Source organism: Oncorhynchus kisutch, linkage group LG7 (assembly GCF_002021735.2).
Source record: "Oncorhynchus kisutch isolate 150728-3 linkage group LG7, Okis_V2, whole genome shotgun sequence".
Classification (NCBI taxonomy): domain Eukaryota; kingdom Metazoa; phylum Chordata; class Actinopteri; order Salmoniformes; family Salmonidae; genus Oncorhynchus; species Oncorhynchus kisutch.
Window position 1 is genome coordinate 42844118 of NC_034180.2, and position 20017 is coordinate 42864134.

Genomic DNA, 20017 nt, shown 5'->3' on the forward strand with positions numbered 1-20017 from the left:
TTAAATCAATTCATTTTTTTATTCTTTCCTTTACAGGGAGATTATTGTCCAGGCGATAAAAAATACATGATTATTCTTTGGATTTCAGCATAGAATTACACAGAACAATTAAATTAAATCAAAACCCAAACTTGCACTCAGATTGTTAAGTCTTAATATGCAAATATATACATAATCAAGCATACACGCATTCGCAAATACTCAAATACACTTCATGACAACACAATCAGACAAATGATTGATTATAATAATAACTCAAGACTCCAGGACGAGGCACAAACCAGAGTTGGTCTCAAGTGAGTCATTGTGTCCAAATTGGAACCCTATTCTCTGTGCACTATATGGGGAGTAGGGTGCCATTTAATGACAAAAACCGGTGTACAAATGGTCTGAAGATCAGGCCCAATTCCATTTCTATCCCTTCCTCCAGCTCAAACCCCTTTAGTATTGAACAGAAATGGAACGTGGCTCCTGAGTTGGGCGTAAAGATTCTCTGCTCTAGTTGACGTCTGTGTTGGGGATAAAGATTCTCTGCTCTAGTTGATATCTGTGTTAGTTTCCTCTACTAACGTGAACTCCCATGGTCCCATGTGGCAGTGGGTCTGATGTAGTGTGAAGAAAGTCTTATAATATACAGGTCTCTCTATGGAGGGAGTTTAAGGGCTTGCAGTTATTGAGTCTCGCATTGCCAGACTGGGTTTAATAACTAAAAGCCTCTGAGGGGGACAGACTGGTAGACTGAAGGCCACATAAAGGCAGGTGTCATATTGCTCTGAGCTCTGGACCAGGGTTGCCAAAGATATACAGGAAATGCATGTAAACAAATGTATACTCTTGAAATATTATTTCCCCCATAACAGTTTGTTGCATCTGTGTCCTTGGGCCTTTAAAAATATATGCTCATAGTAGCACTTGACAACAAAAATATTTTAAAAAACATGCCTTCTGTGGAATGATGAAAGGGTAACTGTATAGACGGATCCTTAATCAGGTATAGACAGTCTAAGGGTCAGGGGTGTATTCATTAGTTGAAGACCGTAGCAAAAGTGGTTTTCCATTTACTCCACACAAGAGTTTATTGGACCAATTCAGGTAGGTCCCGTTTCGTTTGCTTCTGGTTCCTAGCGAATACACCCCTGATGTGGTTCGGAGCGCAAACAGTCACAACCATATATGGTCAAATATAAAGTCCATGATGACGCCTATTGAAATGAAAGCCAGAGGATGCATGTATGACAAATTACTTCCTCCCGTTACACAGCATTCAGGTACATGTGTACCTGCTTTTCAGTACAAAAATGTATGCACTACTGTAAGTCGCACTGGATAAGAATGTCTGCTAAATTACAAAATAATATTTACAGAAATGAGGAAACATTGCCTTTAAAAGGTGCATAGCCGACAGTGTGAACAGATTGAATCCCAGCCTCACTGCACCTATTTTGAGTCAGAAGCGAAGACTCCATCGGCAATGTGAAATAACCCAGAAAAGTGACTTCATAATGAAAAGTGTTTGAATCAGAGCTACTTCCTGATGTGAGAGACAGAAACAGAGTGAGGCACGGAAATAAATAGATAAGCCTGAAGTGATCTCAAAACACTCTTCTCTGTGCAGAGAGGTGAGAAGACGAAGGCCAAATCCATCCGATACACCACCTGCTCTCTCTTCATTACAACACTGCGCATTCACACACATACTCAGTTCCCCTCCTATTACCACAAGTATGATCACTCGATAAACACGACGACAAACTTAAAAAACGCTAGCAATAGCTATAGAAAGAGCAATGTAAAGTGTCTGACCAACTTGGGGACAGTACATGACAATAAATAAGCACTTGCTACGTTCCATTTCTCTATCAATTGGCCAGTCATCAGCCCATAGACAACTCCTTACTTTCTCCCATCTCAAGTGGTGTATAGAAGGCTAAAAAGCAAGACTAGAATGTCAATGATCGAATCCATTTACAGTTATATAACAGTGGCTATAGCAGCACCATTTCTCATAAAATCACTTGTGCAAGCAACAATTTTTTTCAGTACAATTTAGAAGGCTTTAACTATTTCACACAATAAAGGCATATGTACAATCATTTATATACAGTATATCACAAAATGATATACTTGGGCCCAATTTGGACATTTTCACTTAGGGGTGTACTCACTTTTGTTGCCAGTGGTTTAGACATTAATGGCTGTGTGTTGAGTTATTTTGCGGGGACAGCAAATTTACACTGTTATACAAGCTGTACACTCACTACTTTACATTGTAGCAAAGTGTCATTTCGTCAGTGTTGTCACATGAAAAGATATACTCAAATATTTGCAAAAAATTTGAGGGGTGTACTCACTTGTGATATACTGTATATATAACATTGCAAATTTAAGCTTCTCTTAAATCAGAGGATAAAGAGTCAAAAGAAATGTCATAGCGTTGGGGTGAAGGGGTTTAGCTTTCAGCTCCTTCATGTGACTGCTGGATGGACTAATGTTAAAACCCACTCTGCATCTCGTTACAGTTTGTACCTCCGCTCACGAGGTGAGAATACACCGTTTACATTTCTATTCAATGGAATTTCAAAAAGAGGTAATCTGCAGTTGTTACATCTATTTTTGGATGTTTAAATGAATGATATACACCCACTGATTAATTTGAGAGCTGGTTACATTTCTCCAGTCCCATTCCTATTTACCAAAACTGTGGCGGGGACACCACTTTGTTGTTGTTTGAACTGCAGATTGCCCCTTTAAGTATTAACTTCAAATGTCTAATAAAAATGAGATTCACTACATTTTGTAAGAACTTCAGGGATCCATTAACATTTGAAATAATATTCCATAGTTTCAAAGGAAATACCTTGTAAAACACTGCTCCCACAACCTGCTTTCATCTCCCAAAGTCATTGACTCAGTATGTAAATGATAGACCCCATTACAGATCTGTATCTTCACACAAATGGTGAATGTATGCATAGAGATCTTTATCCCCCAAACACAAATCAATGACCAGCATAAAACATACCAGATCCTACCTTCCATCCAACATCCACACGTTACATAAAGCTCCACAATGTTAACACAAAGTTGCATGCAGACCATACACCATACATCACACTGCTACTTCCTCAAACAGTTCTAGAACCAAAGACAACCATTCTGCTAACACACATCACCACAGTCAGTCACCAAACTAACCTCCAACGTGCAAAATCTCCCAGTGAGCACTTGATGTTAAAAAGACATTGAGAAAAGCAATTTCAACCAATTTTGCTCCCTGGGCTTCTCATAGTGGAACCATCCTTCAACTTACAATTTAAAACCAACGGCTATTACTTTCGCACAAACCACGTCGTCATAACGACGGTGCTTCATCTTTCAGATCAGCCGGAAACATGCACACACACAGATGTGCATATACACACACGCACAGGGATAATTGTTCTCCCAGCCTATACTGTAAATTGCCATGGTTAAATTCAGCTTCAAGGGCCAAAACACAGGCACACAGGCACACACACACACACACACACAAATCTTCTCACAGGTACATCCATGTCCACTCTGCAGTCCCTGAGATCACCTCACACTTACACAAGGCATTCTCGTCAAAGCTCAACAGAGGGAGAAATGTGTATTGAATAAAACCACTAAGAAATATAACAAAGAAAAATAAACCCATGAAGGCACATTCTGGAAGAATCGATCATTTCAGATGAATGACTTTACACAGGGGATAGATACAGTAACTGTTAAAATGTCAGTCCACAAAAAGGACTGATAATATCATTTAATTAAAAGGGACAGTTCCATTCAAAAATAGGGGGGGGATAAATGGACAGTTCCATTGAAAAAAGAGGGGGGGGGGGGGGATAAATGGACAGTTCCATTGAAAAAAGAGGGGCGTTGCAGGTCAGGGTCCGGTGGAATAGTAGTCTCATTCTTTCAGAAGGATTCTCCAAGTGTGACCAGAGTTTGATGACATCAGAGAGCGTGATGTCATTACTTCAGAACCTGAACCTTGGCCCGAGGAGAAACAGTTCCTGTGGGCCACTTCATACAGACAGCAACACTCTGTAGACTACTTCAGGTGCTGTGGAACCACTCAGGGCCTGTGCCCAATCCATGCCACCAGTGCTGTGTCCAGATGGGGAGACAGCAGGGGCCTGTTGGGTAAAGGTCTTCCCTATTGAAATGAACCCAGACAGATCTAACACAGAGCACTAAGGTACTGCTCCATAGCTATGGGTGGGCATAGGACAGGGACCGTTTTCCATTAGATGCAGTTGTATTGCATAGTTAGGGGGAGATTGAGAGAGAGGGTGCTAAGCGAGACGGAGGCTTAGAAACAGGATGTGTGGGTTTTCTAGTTTTCTAGGATGTGTAGAATAATGGTCTCTCCCAGCCAAGCCTGTTTCTCTCCAGTTCAGCTGCTCCAGGACTTGCGGTTCTCCCCTCTCCTGATAGTGGACTCTCCCCGCAGAACGGGCTGGTAGAACTCGCCGCTGCGCCGGTTCTCCGGGTTCCGTTTGGTGGAATGCTCCCGTTGGAGAACCCGGTCGGGACGCACCAGGACACCGTAACCAGGGTTACAGCGGAAGTAGTGGCGCCCGCCTACGGAACCGTCGTTCTTACCTGTACAGAGAGAGAGAATAAGAGAAATGGGTGAGGAAGAGAGTTGGTTTAGTACTTTGAAATTCCTAAACTAAGCATTGCCTGCTCTGATGATTCTCATGTACATGTGGACAAGGCCCTCTAGATTTGTTATTTTCAGGCTATTTGCTTAGAGTTACATTTCTTCTAGTGTCATTATGTTGAGTCATGCGATTCTGTGTGAACAGTAAACACACAAACACACCTGAGGGCGAGTCAAGCTCCACCCCGACCCACACGCCCTCGGCGAACTCAGTGTTGCCCACGTAGCGCACTGTCCCGTCCTTATTGGCTCCCACCGTCACGCACACCCCCTCTCTCAGCCAATCAGGTAGCACGTAGTCACATCCGCCATCCTCGTCGTCCAGGACGATTTCCAGTCTCTCTAGACTCCCTTGTCTTCCTCCTCCTCTTGCCTCCACTTCCTCCCCCAGGATGCGCTGCTGGAACGACTTCAGGTCCGACGTCGACACCCTCTGTACGGAGAAGGGCTTGTTGCCTGTGGTGACGCTGTAGCCGGGACCTGTGGTGGCCATTTTGTTGTCGTACTGAGGAGAGGCAGCAGTAACACCGTTCCGTTCAGCTCGCTGCTGCTGCTGGGTTCTGGGTAACGTAGTTTCAGGAGCATCAATTCCCTTTAGTCCCACCCCTGCATCTAGGAGGGTGAGGGAGGAGGAGGGGCGGAGGGGGGTGGCAGGGTGGTCACCAGCGGCGCTGGCTAAAGCCTCGGTCAGGGTTGCCGTGGAAACACTAGTGGAGAAGTAGCCGCTGGAGGCCTCGCTGATGGGGCTGAGGGGATAGTCATGCTGGGAGGACGGAACAGGAAGAGGGGCTTCGGTGGACTCTGACCACCTGTCATTGGTCAAGGCCGGGATAAAGGCGGTCCTCCCTACCTTAGCAACCTACGGGGAGGAATCACGGCAATGGCAATCACACCACAACAGGAATTTAAGAACCCCAACAAACTTAAGACTGACTGGAGCATACCAAGACATCATGATGCCAACACAATTATCAATATCATAATGATCATCACCATCTTCATCATTATCATCATGAGATCCTCTGATCCCCTAGCTTACTACCAACCATAGCTTAATATTACAGTCAATACACTGTCTCAGCCTGGAGAGTTGTTGAAAACTAACTGATTTCAACTAATCAACTACAACTAGACTGATCTCTAACAAACTACAACTCCCAGTGACCACAAGAAGTTGAAAAGACGTCCTTTTAAACATATTTTTAACATCTTGTGCTCATAGGGAATGTTGGTTGAACAAGGGAGAGCAGGCAGGAGGAGAGTTGAAAAGAGATGACAGACTGACAGATGGTTCTTACCGATTCTATCCGGATCCTGCTGTCTTCAGGCCCCGTCGTCTGCATGATGATACGAGGCATGTGCTGCCAGGAAGAGAGAGAATCACAATTATTGTTCAAATGATTGAAGGTTCAATTATTCATTGAAATACATCAGTATTGTCTCACATCTATAATTTTACGAGTTAATGTAAAAATTCAAAAGCTCAGTTGATTATATTCAGCTCTTGACAGAAAATGGTTTTAATCCCTAAAAATAATGGCTAAATCCAGTGGAATTATCTTTGAAAGAATGACGAACAGATGGTGGTATTACTAAAGATATATTGTCTTTATGGAAATTAAATAGCAAGCTTGGTATATCCTACATCCAGTGTTCAGCGACTTTTGACTTCATTATATATGGACATAACCAACTCAGTGGCATGTGGTTTGAGTGTCTGCCCTGAGATTGGAAGGTTGGGAGCTCAATCCCCGGCCGAGTCAAACCAAACACTGGCACACAGCATTAATGAGATAGATTGGGGGAAAGGCCTGGCAGTTTTGTGTTCTTCCTTTACCTTATGGCTTGGCCACATCGGTTTAGCGTTTGCCGGCCGAGAGCACTCAGCACCTCTGAAAAGAGTGCCGGCCCTTAATTTGAAAATATGTGTGCTAATCGATTCTACATGTAGAAACACACAAAAATGTCCACCGGCTGGTTTGGCTGGGTGATATGGCCTAAAGTATTCAGACCCCTTCCCCTTTTCCACATTTTGTTACTGTAATGGGAATGTTAATGTTTGTGCTTTTCTTATAACCAATTTCTGTGTTCATGTAAGTGGCTGACTGATCAAATCCTCACTATCAGTAGCTACAATTTGGCAGTATGCCCAGACCTTGTTTTGAGAACAAACGAAGGATGTCTCAGTTTCAAGTTCTCAGCTTAGAGAGAAGAAGCCTGGTGAGGTATTGGTCAAAAAACAGTGTGAACCTCAACACCCCTTCTAACCGGCTGAAATAACGGCGAAAATGGCATTCAGTATGGTCCTTCACCACTTCTACCGTGAGACCAGAGTCCGAGCCAGCAAACTGTACACAGCATCCAGTCGAAGCTATCAACTGCTTTTTCTCTCAGGAGTGTGACATGGGTCCATGTGGAGGGAGCATGGAGAGACCCAGTCCAAACCTCTCTCATGCTGCTGGTGTACTGGTAGGAAAATGGACCAGACATGATGGACTGTAAAGGACAGCGTGAGAGACATTATCAAGGACCATCCACTTTGAACATGTGCCATTAAAAGGAAGAACGGAAACACTATCTGAAGAAGAACACGAAGAAACACCAGCAAAGGAAGGATGAGTGCTGGGGACAGAGGGGTGTGGTCAACTCTGCCCGTAATTTATTTAGGCTTATCCAATATTGTTTATTTGGGGCATCAGATTGATTGTGGAGGTCTGCACACTGCAAAATGTATAGTATTTTAGACGAAGAATGCACTGAAATACCAAATATGTCATTACCACAAGTAAGGAGAAAAGTTAGGGTCTTAAATTAAAGTGATAGCACCAACATGAAGCACTATGGACTGTCATTCTAAATTTGATTTAGATACTTTATCAATAGTTACAATTATGATTTGGAAAGGCAGGGCTTCTAGAGACAGAACTGTGCCCTAAATATGTGAGGACCGCTACTAGACTGTAGCTTGGGCTAACCCTGCCTCAATCTCATTCTTAGCAAGTTTGGTAGGACTGTTATAACGTGTTCTCTTTCTCCTCCCTGTGAAATGTTATTAACATGCTGTAAGGCGATCTGCGCCTCATGTTGTTTTCTGCTCCTCCTCACTAACAGTAGCTGCAATTTGACAGTACGCCCAGACCTTGTTTTGAGAACGAACTACAGATATCTCAGTTTCAAGGTCTCAGCTTAGAGAGAAGAAGCCTCGTGAGGTACTGGTCTGTCACATGTTATGAACCAGTATTGGTCTGTCACATGTTATGAACCAGTATTGGTCGGTCACATTAATGAAACAAAACGGTAATGATGAATGAATTATGCTAAATCATGCAAATATAACTTGTCTGTGTATAGCCATACATAACAGCTGCTGGGACTACGCAGGCAGAGCTCCTGATTGATGTGTACTATGGTGCATTGTTGTGGTCGGAAGCTCTCCAGCACGCTGACAAACAATGATTCATTTAAGATCAACTTTGAGTGACCTTGTTTAAGAATACCTTACAGCCTTCTTCTAAAATGTATTAAATAGTTTCCCCCCCCTGATCAATCTACACACACTACCCCATAATGACAAAGTGAAAACAGTTCAGAAATGTTTGTTAATGTATATAAACAAACAGAAATACCTTATTTACATATGTATTCAGACCCTTTGCTATGAGACTAGAAATTGAGCTCAGGTGCATCCTATTTCCATGGATTATCCTTGAGATGTTTCTGCAACTTGATTAAGTCCACCTGTGGTAAATTCACGGCACACACCTGTCTATATAAGGTCCCATAGTTGACAGTGCATGTCAGAGCAAAAACCAAGTCATGAGGCCAAAGGAATTGTCCATAGAGCTCTGAGACAGGATTATGTCGAGGCACAGATCTAGGGAAGGGTACCAAAACATTTCTGCAGCATTGAAGGTCCCCATGAACAGTAGCCTCCATCATTCTTAAATGGAAGAAGTTAGGATCCACCAATACTTTTTCTTGAGCTGGCTGCCGGCCAAACTGAGCAATCAGGAAGAAAGGCCTTGGTCAGGGAGGGGACCAAGAACCCGATGGTCACTCTGACAGAGCTCTACAGTTCCTCTGTGGAGATGGGAGAACCTTCCAGAAGGACAACCATCTCTGCAGCACTCCACCAATCAGGCATTTATGGTAGAGTGGCGAGACTGAAGCCACTCCTCAATAAAAGGCATGACAACCCGCTTTGAGTTTGACAAAAGGCACCTAAAGACGCTCAGACCACGAGAAACAAGATTCTCTGGTCTGATGAAACCAAGATTGAACTTTTTGGCCTAAATGCCAAGTGTCACGTCTGGAGGAAACCTGGCACCATCCCTACGGTGAAGAATGGTGGTGGCAGCATCATGCTGTGGGGATGTTTTTCAGCGGCATGGACTGGGAGAGTAGTTAGGGTCGAGGCAAACATAAACAGAGCAAAGTACAGAGAGATCCTTGATGAAAACGTGCTCCAGAGCGCTCAGGACTTCAGACTGGGATCAAGGTTCACCTTCCAACAGGACCCTAAGCACACCGCCAAGACAACACAGGACTGGCTTCAGGACATATCTCTGAATGTCCTTGAGTGGCCCAGCCAGAGCCCGGACTTGAACTTGATCAAACATCTCTGGAGAGACCTGAAAATAGCTGTACAGCAACACTCCCAATCCAACCTGAGAGAACTTGAGAGGATCTGGAGAGACGAATGGTGTGCCAAGCTTGTAGCGTCATACCCAAGGCTAGAGGCTGTAATCGCTGCCAATGGTTATCAACAAAGTACTGAGTAAAGGGTTTGAATACTTAAGTAAATGTGATACGTTTTTTCTTGTTAAGAAATTTGCAAAAATGTCTTAAAACCTGTTTTGCTTTGTCATTACGGGGTATTTTGTGTAGATTGATGAGGGAAAAGAAAGAAAGTCAAAGGGTCTGAATACGTTCCGAAAGGCACTGTACCTCACCCCCTCGGGCCTTATTGCTTAATAATAGCACTAACCCGCCCTAGACCGCTCTATCCCCAGTCTGTCTTCTGAGAGAGGCTTGTCTAAAAGCCTGTTATACAAGTGTGTTTCATCTGGCAGCTGAGTAACAGTCACTGGTCTAGATGGGACTTCCTCTGAATGCCCTAAATACCATCTCCACTTTCCTCTGCTTAAATGCAGATGATGATGGGTCTCATTGTGATAGCAGCACTTGGTAAAAGGCCTGATAGACAAAATAAAAATGGAAATACAGGCTACACTGAAAAAAGGCATGGATTACAGCAATGGTTTGAGGCAGAGGATGGGGAGACAGTGAACTATAGTGGATTATAAACTCACATCGACCATCCAGTTTCTCTGGGCTCCCAGTTACTGACTGGTGTTGTGGCTAGAAACAGGGTTTGGTTTATTTGGTGTATCACAAGAAATTGGGAAAGGATTCAATGGGGTTACAAGATAAAAAAAGGGAAGGGCTTATTTCAACCAAGGTCAAAAGGTCACTGGGGTATGTGCATCCTACCTGTAGAGAGTGGGGTGAGGGGCGTAGGGGCTCCTTCTTGTCCTCGCGGGCAGGAAACAGGGACTTGAGCAGCTTGGGCATCTGCGGCACCAGGGCTTTGACTGAAAGATAAGAGGCAGCAAGCCCTGAACGACCTGAGGGGAGAACCGGTGAGAGAGGAGGAGGAACGGGAGGAGGAAGAAAAGATGAGGAGCAGCGGGAATAAAAGATGGAGAGGAGGAAAAGAGGATGGTGAGGAGGATTGGAAGGTAGGGGAAGTGTGAGAGATTAAGACAGGAAGTTGAAAAGCAAGCCCAGGAAATGACATTGAAAAAAGACACACAATGAAGAAAATGGCTGGACCAGGTCAGCGAGACAAGACAAAGAATTGATTAAAATAACTGAAAATAATCAAATAAAGATGATTTTAGCATGTGATAACATATTATAATCTCTGGATTATAATCATAAAAGACTGCCAATTAATCTGAATGATTAACTGTCATTGGTCACACATTCATTACAATGACATCATTACTGAGAAAGAAAAAACAGACAATATGACTACTGTATGTAACACACTTAAAACACGAGACAACACTAGTAGACAGGACAGACAGAACCACACCAAAGGTCTACTGCACAGAAAAAATAGATGACAGGAGGAGAGAGAGGAGACTGAGGTAGAGTCAGCCAGTCAGCAAGGCCAGGTTAGTAGAGCAGTCTCAGGGGGAGAAAGGTAGAGAGGACAATGGGGCAGAGGGAGGGGAGAGGAGATGGGGAGTCAGGCTCTTACCTTGCTCTGGGTCCTGGCTCTGGTTCTGTGGGGGAGTAGTAGGGGGAGAGGAGGAGGGGCGAGGCTGGGGCGAGGTCATGAAGATGTCCTGCTGGCTCTCCCAGCGAGTCTGGAGCAGAGAAGACAGAACAGCAGAGGGGGGTTAAAGATGTGAGGATTGATCTGTGTACTTTGGCACGTGGGGTTGTTCAGTTTCAGTTTGAGTATTAACAGTGGCACAGCTTCAACAGGGTTGTACACACCTTGTTGTCGTCCAGATTGCAGTCAGAGGACAGGTCCTGTCTGCTGCCAGAGAGCTGAAGACGAAAAGGAGAGAGAAAGAGAGAGGGAGGAAAAAGACTAATGTCATGACCTCAGTAGCTTAAAACTATTCAATAAATCAATAGCACCCAGTAATACCCCCAACAGAAGATGTGCCATTTACCCTGTGGACACTGGGGGAGCTGAGACTGCGTCTGTTACCCTTCCCTTTGCCTGCCAGGTGCTCCTTCACCGCCACTTCCTGCGCACACACACACGAAATAAGCAACAGTACCATTAATAACAATGTGTGCTAAGCATGTGAACAGCGTTTCCTGGTGACCCAAAAGGGGTCACGTTTTGTTTGTTGCCCTAGTATTACACAGCTTTTTCCAATAACCAACTCATCATCAGCCTGTGATTAGTTTAATCAGCTGTGTAGTCTTGGGACAAAAAAACTAAATGCGCACACCTTGGGAAACACAGCTGTAGATAGCTATAGATAGCTGTCCTAGTGTGAGGGTGTGTAGTGACCTGTCGTAGTCGGTCCAGAGTGAGGATGTTCTCCACAGCCAGGACACTGCGGAGGTATTTCTCTATGGCCGCCTCGTTGTCGGCCGACTTGGGGTTCTCAGTGCTGGCGGCTAGACGAGCCAACATCTCCCTGTCCTCTGAACCCTGGGCATCCTGAGAGAGAGAGAGGTAGTAGAGCTGACAAAAAGACAGACTCGATCTCAAATGATAAAAAATATCTTCCCCTTCATATGCACTGGTTGGAAAACACTACTCGATAGATGAAAACAATATGGTGGTGCCAAGGGTGTCATTAGGTTGGCATTTCACCTTCCTCATATCAGTGCAACGAAGGAGAGGACATGAGGAGAGGACAGACAGACAGACAGTCGATAGCTGCAGACGTTGTAGTAAATCACTACCAAAAAGAAGCAAAGTAATTGATGATAAATGAAGTAATTTCCCTCCTGTCACACCCTCACCCCGGGGATGTTGGAGACCACCTCGAAGGTGACCCCACAGCCGGGGATGGTGGAGCGCGTGGACATCCTCTTGAAGAGGTTCTGAGCGAAGCCCTGTCTGCCGGGGTTCAGGTTGACACAGATCCGTTTCCTCAGCACCAGCTGCATGTCTGCCGGATGGCTGAGCTGCACCACGCAGCGCACCGTCAGATAAACCCTCTGCTCCGGGCATGCTCCACCGCGGCTCAGCTGGGGACACTGGTGCACTGTGGAGTCCCATGATGCCTCAGCTTTTACCTAGTGGAAGGGGTGGGGATACATGGTCGTGTTCTTTAAGGACACAAAATTCCAGTAACTTTCCCAAATATTCCCAAGTTTTCCAGAAATCCTAGTTAATGGATTTCCGATTACATTGCTGATTCCAGTAATGTTCCAATTTCTGGAAAATCTGGAAATATTGGGAAAGTTACCGGAATTTTGCAACCCTATTAGGGACCATATGGTGAAATAAGGGGGGAGATTAGGTGGATTTGCCCAATTAGAAACACTGGTTTTGGTTTTCTACTGCAAAGTGTTTTGCTAGGCCGTGACCTGATGAAAAGGACCCCTGGAGCTCACCTCTTCATCATAATGTTTGACGATCTGCAGGTCGAAGAATTCTTCCTCGTCCTCTCCGCTCAGAGTGGCATCCCAACCCCCAGCCTCCGGGACCTCCAAAGCATCCTGGGAACTGAAGTCATCCGCTGGAGAGGAGAGAGAGATGAGGGGGGGTGAGAGAGAAGTAAGAGAAAAACATGAGTTAAGCGTGAAAGTGAGGATTTGAATAATTGACTTGTCACTAAACCAGTCAGAGATACTATAACACTGAAGAAGGAGAACTTACCACTGAGGTCCAGGAAAAGAACAGGGGTATGGGCCTCCATTCCAGGTAGGGGGACCCTAAAGACACAAAAAATGTACACAATTGTCAGATTCACTTCCTGAACAATATTAACATTTATGATTAAAAAAAATGCTCATTATACATTTAAGTTTAGACCCAACTCTCTCACCACTCTGCAGGAGCTCCAGGGATGCCGCTCCCAGCTGAAGGCACCATGACAGCGTTCCTCTCCTCGGTCAGTGTCAGGCGCCATTCCAACAGCTGGGCCTCCCTCTCCACGTCATCCTCTGTCTTCTCTGTAGAGGGAGCACAACAATTTCAAAGTCTATCTCCCTCAATTCCACCCAGATGTTCACACAGCTGTGTAGGCAGTCAGAACATGACTACCTTCCCTGACCAGAGGAATCTGTTTCCTGCCACCACTTCCTCTCCCTCATTTGCTGTGCCCTTTGAGCTGCCGCCCAAATGCTACTCCAGTAAAGGTAGTTATACTTCCTCGTTCCTCCACTATACACTGACTGCACTGTGTGTGTGTTAGTTACCTGGCTTGCTGACCAGGGTCTGAAGGTGTTGGTCCAGGTACTCCTGTCTCTTGGTGAGAGCTGTCAGCCACTGACGACGCAGACGCTCCAGATCACGCTCCTATTGGACAGAACGCACACACCAATGACCAATCAGAGCGAGAACAACAGGATCAATCAACCGGAGCGAGTGCAGGAGGGAAACCGGTCAAAACAATCACACAAAAAAACAAGACAGACATGACCAATCCATCACAGATCCACAGAAACAGGCACATGCACTGTAGCATCCTCTTCAGTGGAGTCGTCTGATTTGATCAGATACAGTGGGGATATATGAAAGAGATATTTCAGTCGAGACAAGACAGTGAAAAGTGTTTACCTGATAGCTGTCCATCTCATCCCCCTCCATCTGTGAGACAAACAAAATACACAATTGTATTAGTCCAGAACAGACATATCGTAAATGGCATTCACAGCCATTGCCATCTTCCTGCATAGTAATGCACAGTAATGCATAGTAATGCACAGTAATGCACAGTAATGCACAGAGCATTCGGGAAGTATTCAGACCCCTTCATTACATTTTTCCTCATCAATCTACAACCTGACAGAGCTTGAGAGGATCTGCAGAGAAGAATGGGAGAAACTCCCCAAATACAGGTGTGCCAAGCTTGTTGTGTCATATCCAAGAAGACTCGCTGCCAACGGTGCTTCAACAAAGTACTGAGGAAAGGGTCTGAATTCTTAAGTAAATGTGATATTTCATTTTTAAAACATTTGTTAAAATAAAAACCTACTTTTGTGTTGTCATTATGGAGTATTGTGTGTAGATTGGTTAAATTGTTTTTTTCCCTTCATCCATTTTAGAATAAGGCTGTAACGTAACAAAATGTGGAAAAGGTCCAGGGGTCTGAATACTTTCTGAATGCACTGTATCTGCATAGGTATGTTTCTGTGTGTGTTACCTGTACGGGTTCGTTGTTGGCCTTAGCCTGCTGTGTCTGTCTGATCTCCACACAGCCCACAGACACGGCCAGCAGCACCTCCGCTATCAGCGGCATCGTCCCACTGTCCTGCACAGACTTCACCTCCACCTGCAGACGTCTGGACTGGCCCTGAGGGGGGAGGGAGAGAGAACAACAGATTAGACATGTCTTTGGGACTGGCCCTGAGGGGGAGGGAACAACAGATCAGACATGTCTTTGGGACTGGCCCTGAAGGGGAGAAGGAGAGGGAACAACAGATTAGACATGTCTTTGGGACTGGCCCTGAGGGGGAGGGAACAACAGATCAGACATGTCTTTGGGACTGGCCCTGAAGGGGAGAAGGAGAGGGAAAAACAGATCAGACATGTCTTTGGGACTGGCCCTGAAGGGGGAGGGAACAACAGATTAGACATGTCTTTGGGACTGGCCCTGAGGACGGGCCCTGAGGGGGAGGGAGAGGGAACAACAGATTAGACATGTCTTTGGGACTGGCCCTGAGGGGGAGGGAACAACAGATCAGACATGTCTTTGGGACTGGCCCTGAGGGGGAGGGAACAACAGATCAGACATGTCTTTGGGACTGGCCCTGAGGACGGGCCCTGAGGGGGAGGGAGAGGGAACAACAGATTAGACATGCCTTTGGGACTGGCCCTGAGGGGGAGGGAACAACAGATTAGACATGTCTTTGGGACTGGCCCTGAGGGGGAGGGAACAACAGATTAGACATGTCTTTGGGACTGGCCCTGAGGGGGAGGGAACAACAGATTAGACATGTCTTTGGGACTGGCCCTGAAGGGGAGAAGGAGAGGGAACAACAGATTAGACATGTCTTTGGGACTGGCCCTGAGGGGGAGGGAACAACAGATCAGACATGTCTTTGGGACTGGCCCTGAAGGGGAGAAGGAGAGGGAAAAACAGATCAGACATGTCTTTGGGACTGGCCCTGAAGGGGGAGGGAACAACAGATTAGACATGTCTTTGGGACTGGCCCTGAGGACGGGCCCTGAGGGGGAGGGAGAGGGAACAACAGATTAGACATGTCTTTGGGACTGGCCCTGAGGGGGAGGGAACAACAGATCAGACATGTCTTTGGGACTGGCCCTGAGGGGGAGGGAACAACAGATCAGACATGTCTTTGGGACTGGCCCTGAGGACGGGCCCTGAGGGGGAGGGAGAGGGAACAACAGATTAGACATGCCTTTGGGACTGGCCCTGAGGGGGAGGGAACAACAGATTAGACATGTCTTTGGGACTGGCCCTGAGGGGGAGGGAACAACAGATTAGACATGTCTTTGGGACTGGCCCTGAGGGGGAGGGAACAACAGATTAGACATGCCTTTGGGACTGGCCCTGAGGGGGAGGGAACAACAGATTAGACATGTCTTTGGGACTGGCCCTGAAGGGGGAGGGAACAACAGATTAGACATGTCTTTGGGACTGGCCCTGAGGACGGGCCCTGAGGGGGAGGGAGAGGGAACAACAGATTAGACATGTCTTTGGGACTGGCCCTGGGGGGGAGGGAACAACAGATCAGACATGTCTTTGGGACTGGCCCTGAGGGGGAGGGAACAACAGATCAGACATGTCTTTGGGACTGGCCCTGAGGACGGGCCCTGAGGGGGAGGGAGAGGGAACAACAGATTAGACATGCCTTTGGGACTGGCCCTGAGGGGGAGGGAACAACAGATTAGACATGTCTTTGGGACTGGCCCTGAGGGGGAGGGAACAACAGATTAGACATGTCTTTGGGACTGGCCCTGAGGGGGAGGGAACAACAGATTAGACATGTCTTTGGGACTGGCCCTGAGGGGGAGGGAACAACAGATTAGACATGTCTTTGGGACTGGCCCTGAGGACGGGCCCTGAGGGACACATGTAATCAACACAACATAGAACAGTAGTGGTGGAAACAGCTGGGCCTTCCTCTTACTGATTCAATCAACAATTCAGTTGGTTGAATTGACGGTCTTTCTTCTCATTGATTCTAATGTGTGTATTGTTGTGTTACTGATGTAAATATGTATTGGATTGTCTTTTTCATTCTGAGGTAAAGGACAATTTGGAATTCCTGACTAAAACAGAAAAAAAACATTTGGGGATAGCCATACACACACGCACACACAACACCTACCTGTCGCAGTTGGAATATACCTCCTGTGCGTACGTCTTTGGCAGGTATGACCTCCACAGGCATGAAGTCTCCGTTCTCGTTGATCTCCAACACCTGGATCCACATCTCCAGACGACGTGTTACCTCACTCCACCTGTAGGAGGAGACAGACAGAACACCAATATGGAATTTAGAAGGTTGCTTTCATGTGGAACTGGAACCTTTGGCATGTGTCAGTGTCAACTTGTGCTGTGTGACTGTGTGTGCGTGCGAACCTGTCCCGTAGTGCGCGTTTACCTGTCCCGTAGTGCGCCTGTCCCGTATTGAGCCTGTCCCGTAGTGTGCGTGTACCTGTCCCGTAGTGTGCGTGTACCTGTCCCAAAGTGAACCTGTTCCGTAGTGTGCGTGTACCTGTCCCGTAGTGAACCTGTCCCGTAGTGTGCGCTCACCTGTCCCGTAGTGCGCGTGCACCTGTCCCGTAGCGCGCGTGCACCTGTCCCGTAGTGCACGCTCACCTGTCCCGTAGTACGCGCCCACCTGTCCCGTAGTGCGCGTAAACCTGTCCCGTAGTGCGCGTAAACCTGTCCCGTAGTGCGCGTAAACCTGTCCCGTAGTGCGTGTACCTGTCCCGTAGTGCGTGTACCTGTCCCGTAGTGCGTTTACCTGTCCCGTAGTGCGTGTACCTGTCCCGTAGTACGCGTGTACCTGTCCCGTAGTACGCGTGTACCTGTCCCGTAGTACGCGTGTACCTGTCCCGTAGTGCGTGTGTACCTGTCCCGTAGTGCGCGTACCTGTCCCGTAGTGCGTGTACCTGTCCCGTAGTGCGTTTACCTGTCCCGTAGTGCGTTTACCTGTCCCGTAGTGCGTTTACCTGTCCCGTAGTGCGTTTACCTGTCCCGTAGTACGTTTACCTGTCCCGTAGTACGCGTTTACCTGTCCCGTAGTGCGTGTGTACCTGTCCCGTAGTGCGTGTGTACCTGTCCTGTAGTGCGTGTGTACCTGTCCTGTAGTGCGTGTACCTGTCCTGTAGTGCGTGTACCTGTCCCGTAGTGTGTTTACCTGTCCCGTAGTGTGCGTGTCTTGGCTTGTATAATGCTGAGGTCCCAGAAGGCAGGGTTCCTGCCAGAGTCAGCCTGTCCGGCAGCGGCCTGTCTGTGTCCATACACCTCCATGGCCACTGCCCCCTCTGTCAGATACTCTATAAACTCCTCTGTTACTGACACACCCATCTCCTACAGGGGGAGAGACGGAGAGAGAAACAGAATTAGAAAGGGCAGAAAGAATAGCATAGAAAACCAAAAGATGTGAATTAGCAGAAAACAGAGCATAAACACAGTTAAACTAGACTGAACGCTGTGCTCACCACTGGTTAAACCAGGCTACCTGATTCATCCTGGGCTATTAGAGCTGCAACATGACTGAGATGTGCATTTATTTTATATCCTGCTGGATTTTTTTACATTGTTGCTTTTACAATACAAGTACCTTTACCATGCAAGTAATGCATTTAAAATTTCATTGGATGTCTGACCTTGCAGCTGTCAAAGACCACCATGCAGTGAGGGTCCTTGCTGCTTGGGGACGAGGCAGAGGGGTCCACCTCTGGGGCCACGATTACGGGCTCCGCCTGGTCCCAGAACGAGTATTGGCAGAAGACAAAGTTGGAAAGGTACTGGGGGAGACCTGTTGCCTGAAGAATCTTGATCTGGAGAGACAGAGAGATAGAGAGAGAGAGAGGGAGGAGGAGAGAGAGGAAGATAGGGAAGGAGAGAGAGGATATGATTAAATATGATTTGACAGAGAACAAGCAAACTATATTGCTTGGCATTCCAGAATAACTATACAAAACAAATTACTTTCCTGTGTATGTGTGTATTCTATGAGTGTTCAAAACAGACTCACCATGCAGACCAGTTTCCTCTCCTGCACCTCTCCGTCAGGGCTGGTCTCATTGTCCTCTCCGCCAGCCATGCTGTCCTCAAACCCCCCCGCCACTCTCACCACCTCCACGTGTAACCTCCCAACCACCTACAAGACAACCAACACCATTCATTCTGTGCTGCATCATCACTTTGCGACAATGTGAGCTTTTCATTTCAGCACATCGCCAAGACACCTCGTTCCTTCAAACAATCGACTCAGGGCAGTCGTCAATCTAGATGACGATTTGTTTTATCAGGTGTGTTAGTGCTGGGTTGGAACACAAATGGGATATTAGGGATGGGCGGTATACCGTATTTTACTATATACCTGTTTTGATGCACGGACCAGTTGGGGTTTTTACTTTACCTTCTATAACGGTATTTGAATGTTTGGTTTGTTAAATGTGATAGTTTACTCTGCTACTTGAGTCTTCCCTCTCTGCTCTCTCCATGCCGCTTTCCACACAGACCTAGTCCCACCCCGTCACTCAAGGAGCGCATGTTGTTGCTTGCCCACGAGACACTTTCATTCAGTCTGCATGGTCAATGCAGCACATGCAACAATGTTGATGACAACGATGTTGTTTCCACTTTGATCTTAATATAAATCCACAAGCGTTCTATAATTACAATATTAGTTTGTGTTTCTTACATCTGCAAACAGCTAGTTTGTATTTTCTTAGCAAGTTGAGCTAAATCATGTTAGCCACTAATGCTAATCAATAGTAAACTGGCTTGCTAACTAGCTATTAAAAGTACTGAGTCAGAGCAAACGTAGCTCGCTAATATAGCCTGATACCAGTACTGAGTCAGAGCAAACGTAGCTCGCTAATACAGCCTGATACCAGTACTGAGTCAGAGCAAACGTAGCTCGCAGCCTGATACCAGTACTGAGTCAGAGCAAATGTAGCTCGCAGCCTGATACCAGTACTGAGTCAGAGCAAACGTAGCTCGCAGCCTGATACCAGTACTGAGTCAGAGCAAACGTAGCTAGTTAATACAGCCTGATACCAGTACTGAGTCAGAGCAAACGTAGCTAGTTAATACAGCCTGATACCAGTACTGAGTCAAAGCAAACGTAGCTCGCTAATACAGCCTGATACCAGTACTGAGTCAGAGCAAACGTAGCTAGCTAATACAGCCTGATACCAGTACTGAGTCAGAGCAAACGTAGCTAGCTAATACAGCCTGATACCAGTACTGAGTCAGAGCAAACTTAGCTAGCTAATACAGCCTGATACCAGTACTGAGTCAGAGCAAACATAGCTCGCTAATACAAGCCTGATACCAGTACTGAGTCAGAGCAAACGTAGCTAGCTAATACAGCCTGATACCAGTACTGAGTCAGAGGAAACATAGCTAGCTAATACAGACTGATACCAGTACTGAGTCAGAGCAAACATAGCTCGCTAATACA

At 46.3% G+C, this 20017-nt stretch overlaps 1 protein-coding gene across 6 annotated transcripts in view; it reads right to left on the bottom strand.

Moving 5' to 3' along the window:
• LOC109893800 (kinesin-like protein KIF13B) overlaps positions 1-20017 on the bottom strand; it is a 70638-nt gene continuing 50621 nt past the window's right edge. For 4 of the 6 annotated variants that reach the window (XM_031829140.1, XM_031829139.1, XM_031829138.1 and 1 more), the window contains exons 22-40: positions 18581-18706; positions 18210-18383; positions 17738-17910; positions 16700-16832; positions 14548-14697; positions 13962-13991; positions 13601-13700; positions 13228-13354; positions 13059-13114; positions 12794-12918; positions 12197-12472; positions 11736-11888; positions 11386-11463; positions 11204-11257; positions 10962-11070; positions 10187-10320; positions 5992-6054; positions 4856-5552; positions 1-4632 (exon numbers count right to left, since the gene is read on the bottom strand). In XM_031829140.1, coding sequence (XP_031685000.1) covers positions 4424-4632; positions 4856-5552; positions 5992-6054; positions 10187-10320; positions 10962-11070; positions 11204-11257; positions 11386-11463; positions 11736-11888; positions 12197-12472; positions 12794-12918; positions 13059-13114; positions 13228-13354; positions 13601-13700; positions 13962-13991; positions 14548-14697; positions 16700-16832; positions 17738-17910; positions 18210-18383; positions 18581-18706 — 2967 coding nt within the window. In that variant the 3' untranslated portion in view covers positions 1-4423. The remainder of the gene's footprint in view (positions 4633-4855; positions 5553-5991; positions 6055-10186; positions 10321-10961; positions 11071-11203; positions 11258-11385; positions 11464-11735; positions 11889-12196; positions 12473-12793; positions 12919-13058; positions 13115-13227; positions 13355-13600; positions 13701-13961; positions 13992-14547; positions 14698-16699; positions 16833-17737; positions 17911-18209; positions 18384-18580; positions 18707-20017) is intronic. The other 2 variants (XM_031829141.1, XM_031829142.1) reach the window with 2 other exon arrangements.